A 3,086-nucleotide genomic window follows, 5' to 3' on the forward strand; every position below is an offset into this window, starting at 1 on the left:
TTCCCAAATGGGGATCTCATAAGAAAAAAAGCGGTCTTTTAATTGGGTTATATATGGGATGGTGTGTCCCGATGGAGTGATTTTACGCACAGTTGTTGTCATTGGTTAAGGGGAAAAAAACATCCGACGATCATGATGATTTTGGTTTCCCAGACTTACTGTAGAGACGAGCTCTCATAATTGGCTTCTTTTTGTCCGTAAATGTGATCGGGAGTTTGATTTTACGCATAACCTTTTTGTTCTGAAAAACATGAGAAAGGACACAAAAAATGTCATAATTATTCTTATGAGACTCGAGAGGACTATTTCCCAGAGGGAATAATGGAAGCAAATAATTTTTATTCTCAGTGAGGTTTCCGGTTTGGTTGTTCCTTAAAAACCGAGATTGTCGTTTTATGAGGTTTTAGGTACCTCCGTGTTGAGCTTTTTTTTTTTGGGGGGGGGGATTTTACAGTTTGTTGGGTTTGGTTTTACACTCGTGTTGTTCTCCAGAACGTTCTCTGTGACGATGACGACGGGACGTTTGCTGAGACCCCGTGACCAATGAGTCAGCATGCCCCCGGGGCCCAACCTGTCTTCGTGCCTCCCCCAAAACTGTAGCTGGGACGAGAGCCGTAACGCCACCCCTCCGAACCGCGACTTGGACCTCCCCCCGCTCAACTACTACAGCCTTCCTCCCCTCACGCTCATCACCGTGGCGTGCACGTTGCTCTCCGTGGTGGGCGTGGCCGGCAACGTCATGACCATCCTGGTGGTGGCCAAGTACCGCGACATGCGCACCACCACCAACCTGTACCTGTGCAGCATGGCCGTGTCGGACCTGCTCATCTTCCTGTGCATGCCGCTCGACCTCTACCGCATGTGGCGCTACCGGCCGTGGCGCCTCGGGGACGCGCTCTGCAAGCTCTTCCAGTTCGTGTCGGAGTCGAGCACCTACTCGACCATCCTGAGCATCACGGCGCTCTCGGTGGAGCGCTACGTGGCCATCTGCTTCCCGCTGCGGGCCAAGGCCATGGTGACCAAGCGGCGAGTGCGCGCGCTCATCCTGCTGCTGTGGTGCGTGTCCATGCTGAGCGCCGGGCCCGTGTTCGTCATGGTGGGCGTGGAGCGGGACCACCTGGGCTTCGACGCCAATGGCACCGACGCGTTCCGAATGGAAGAGGAGAAGGAGGAGGAGGAGGAGTACGGGGACACGCGGGAGTGCAAGATGACGCGCTACGCCGTGGAGTCGGGCCTGATGGGCGCCATGGTGTGGCTGAGCTCCGTCTTCTTCTTCATGCCCGTTTTCTGCCTCACGGTGCTCTACAGCCTCATTGGCCGCCGTCTGTGGCAGAGGCATCGGGAGACCAACATCAGCTCGTGCGTGGCGCACCGGGACAGGAGCAACAGGCAGACAGTCAAGATGTTGGGTGGGTTTGACGCACGCCTTAAAAAAAAAAACACACGTTTCACGCACTCTAGGCTAGCACAGTACAAATACAGATACTCAAAAATAAAAAGAGGCATCAACATTTTGGTGACTTAACTGACAAGATTGTTGAGATTTTTGTTTTAAGCTCAAGTTTATAAAACAAAATATTAAACAAAGACACTGTGTTTTTAAAGCAACCAGAGTCTTTAAAAGTGCAGTCTGCATATTCAGGCTTGTAGGAAGATTTGAATGTAGCCTCCCTTCACAGACCCCCCCGCCCCCAAAAGCGACCCCTCACATCCCCTAATTCCCTTCCCAAAGCAACACCCATCACAAACGTGCACGAGACATCCAGCTGTACTAACAACGTGAAAGTTGCCAAACATGAAATGTTAACGCTTCGATGTTGGATATTTTCCAATTTACAATGAAAAATATAAGAGACGTCAACTTCCCAAACGACTGCGTAGGAAGAACGATGGTGGTGGATTTCCAGCCTTTGCAGAAAAACGGTTTCACATTTTGTATGAATCAAAAATAAAAACACAGCTGGCCGCCACCATTGAGACATCACCGTTGCAGGTTTGCGTGTTGGAGTGGGCAAAAGGTGGGCCCAAATGCAGGGTGGGAAGGCAGAAATATCACTTTTTTTTTAAAAACAAAAAAGGATCACAAGAGGTTTAAAAAAAAAACATCTAAATACAAAATTAACAAAGTGCCAGAAAATTAAGGATCTTTTTTTTTTTTTTTTTTTTTATTTTTTATTGCCTTTATTAGTCCCACAATGGGGAAATTCGAGATTCGAACCCAGGCCTCCTGGGGAGACTGGGTCCTGAACGCGGCGCCTTAGACCACTCGGCCATCCTGGCAGCCACAAAAGTAACAAAGAAACTGAACGGAACTAAAGAACTAAATACCAGAAAACAAGGCACACCTGGACACGAGGGAGCTAATTGGTAGACGCGAGGAACAGGGCCGATGAAAACAAGGGAAAAAACCCCAAAACAAGCTAGAAAAGTTTGAAACGCGACAAAAAAGAATCCAAACAGCAAAAATAATTTTTGCTCTCAACTCGAAAAATTTTTAAGTTGACCCACTGCTCCATTTTTACAGCATTTATAAAATTGCCAACTTATTTTCACAACCCCGCTCACCATGCATACCCAAACACTCGACAACAAATAATAAAACTCACCTCATTTATACCGATATAAGAAAGTTAATGACCGATACTTCCACATGACTGCATCACTTCTTAATGAACTTTTCATTCATTGAACTTCTCCAGTGGTGGTGGTTCTGGCCTTCGTCCTGTGCTGGCTGCCGTTCCACGTGTGCCGCTACCTTCAGTTCCGCTCGCTGGACGCGCCGTCCCCGCTGCTGTCCGCCTTGTCCGAGCACTGCAGCTTGCTGTCGGTGGTTCTTTTCTACCTGAGCGCCGCCATCAACCCCATCCTCTACAACACCATGTCCTGGAAGTACCGCGGGGCGGCGGCGCGCCTCTTCGGCCTCGGCCGCCAGCAGCTACCTCGGACCCGCACCGCCAGTGCGCTGAAGGCCGTGACGGACGGGTGGATGGAATCGAGCGTCAGCTTCTAAAGCTTTGCGCGCTTTGGTCAACGGTGGGCAAAATTGTGGCGTGCGGGACACATAGACTCTAAAATCGGCTGGGTTC

General features: G+C 49.7%; 1 protein-coding gene across 1 annotated transcript; it reads left to right on the forward strand.

Moving 5' to 3' along the window:
- Positions 1–3,086, forward strand: ghsra (growth hormone secretagogue receptor a). Its single transcript, XM_088303849.1, has 2 exons — positions 1–1,409; positions 2,700–3,086. The coding sequence occupies exons 1-2, from the start codon at positions 554–556 to the stop codon at positions 3,008–3,010; spliced, it is 1,167 nt and encodes a 388-aa protein (XP_088159975.1). The 5' UTR covers positions 1–553; the 3' UTR covers positions 3,011–3,086.

Source organism: Idiotropiscis lumnitzeri, chromosome 1 (assembly GCF_059441095.1).
Source record: "Idiotropiscis lumnitzeri isolate Australia: NSW breed Sydney's pygmy pipehorse chromosome 1, RoL_Ilum_1.0, whole genome shotgun sequence".
In the NCBI taxonomy this organism is placed as follows: domain Eukaryota; kingdom Metazoa; phylum Chordata; class Actinopteri; order Syngnathiformes; family Syngnathidae; genus Idiotropiscis; species Idiotropiscis lumnitzeri.

Bases quoted from the DNA above. Each gene is read 5' to 3' on its own strand.
- ghsra (XM_088303849.1), top strand. From the start codon at position 554: ATGCCCCCGGGGCCCAACCTGTCTTCGTGCCTCCCCCAAAACTGTAGC. The intron at 1,410-2,699 runs GTGGGTTTGACG...GAACTTCTCCAG, and splicing joins GCAGACAGTCAAGATGTTGG to TGGTGGTGGTTCTGGCCTTC.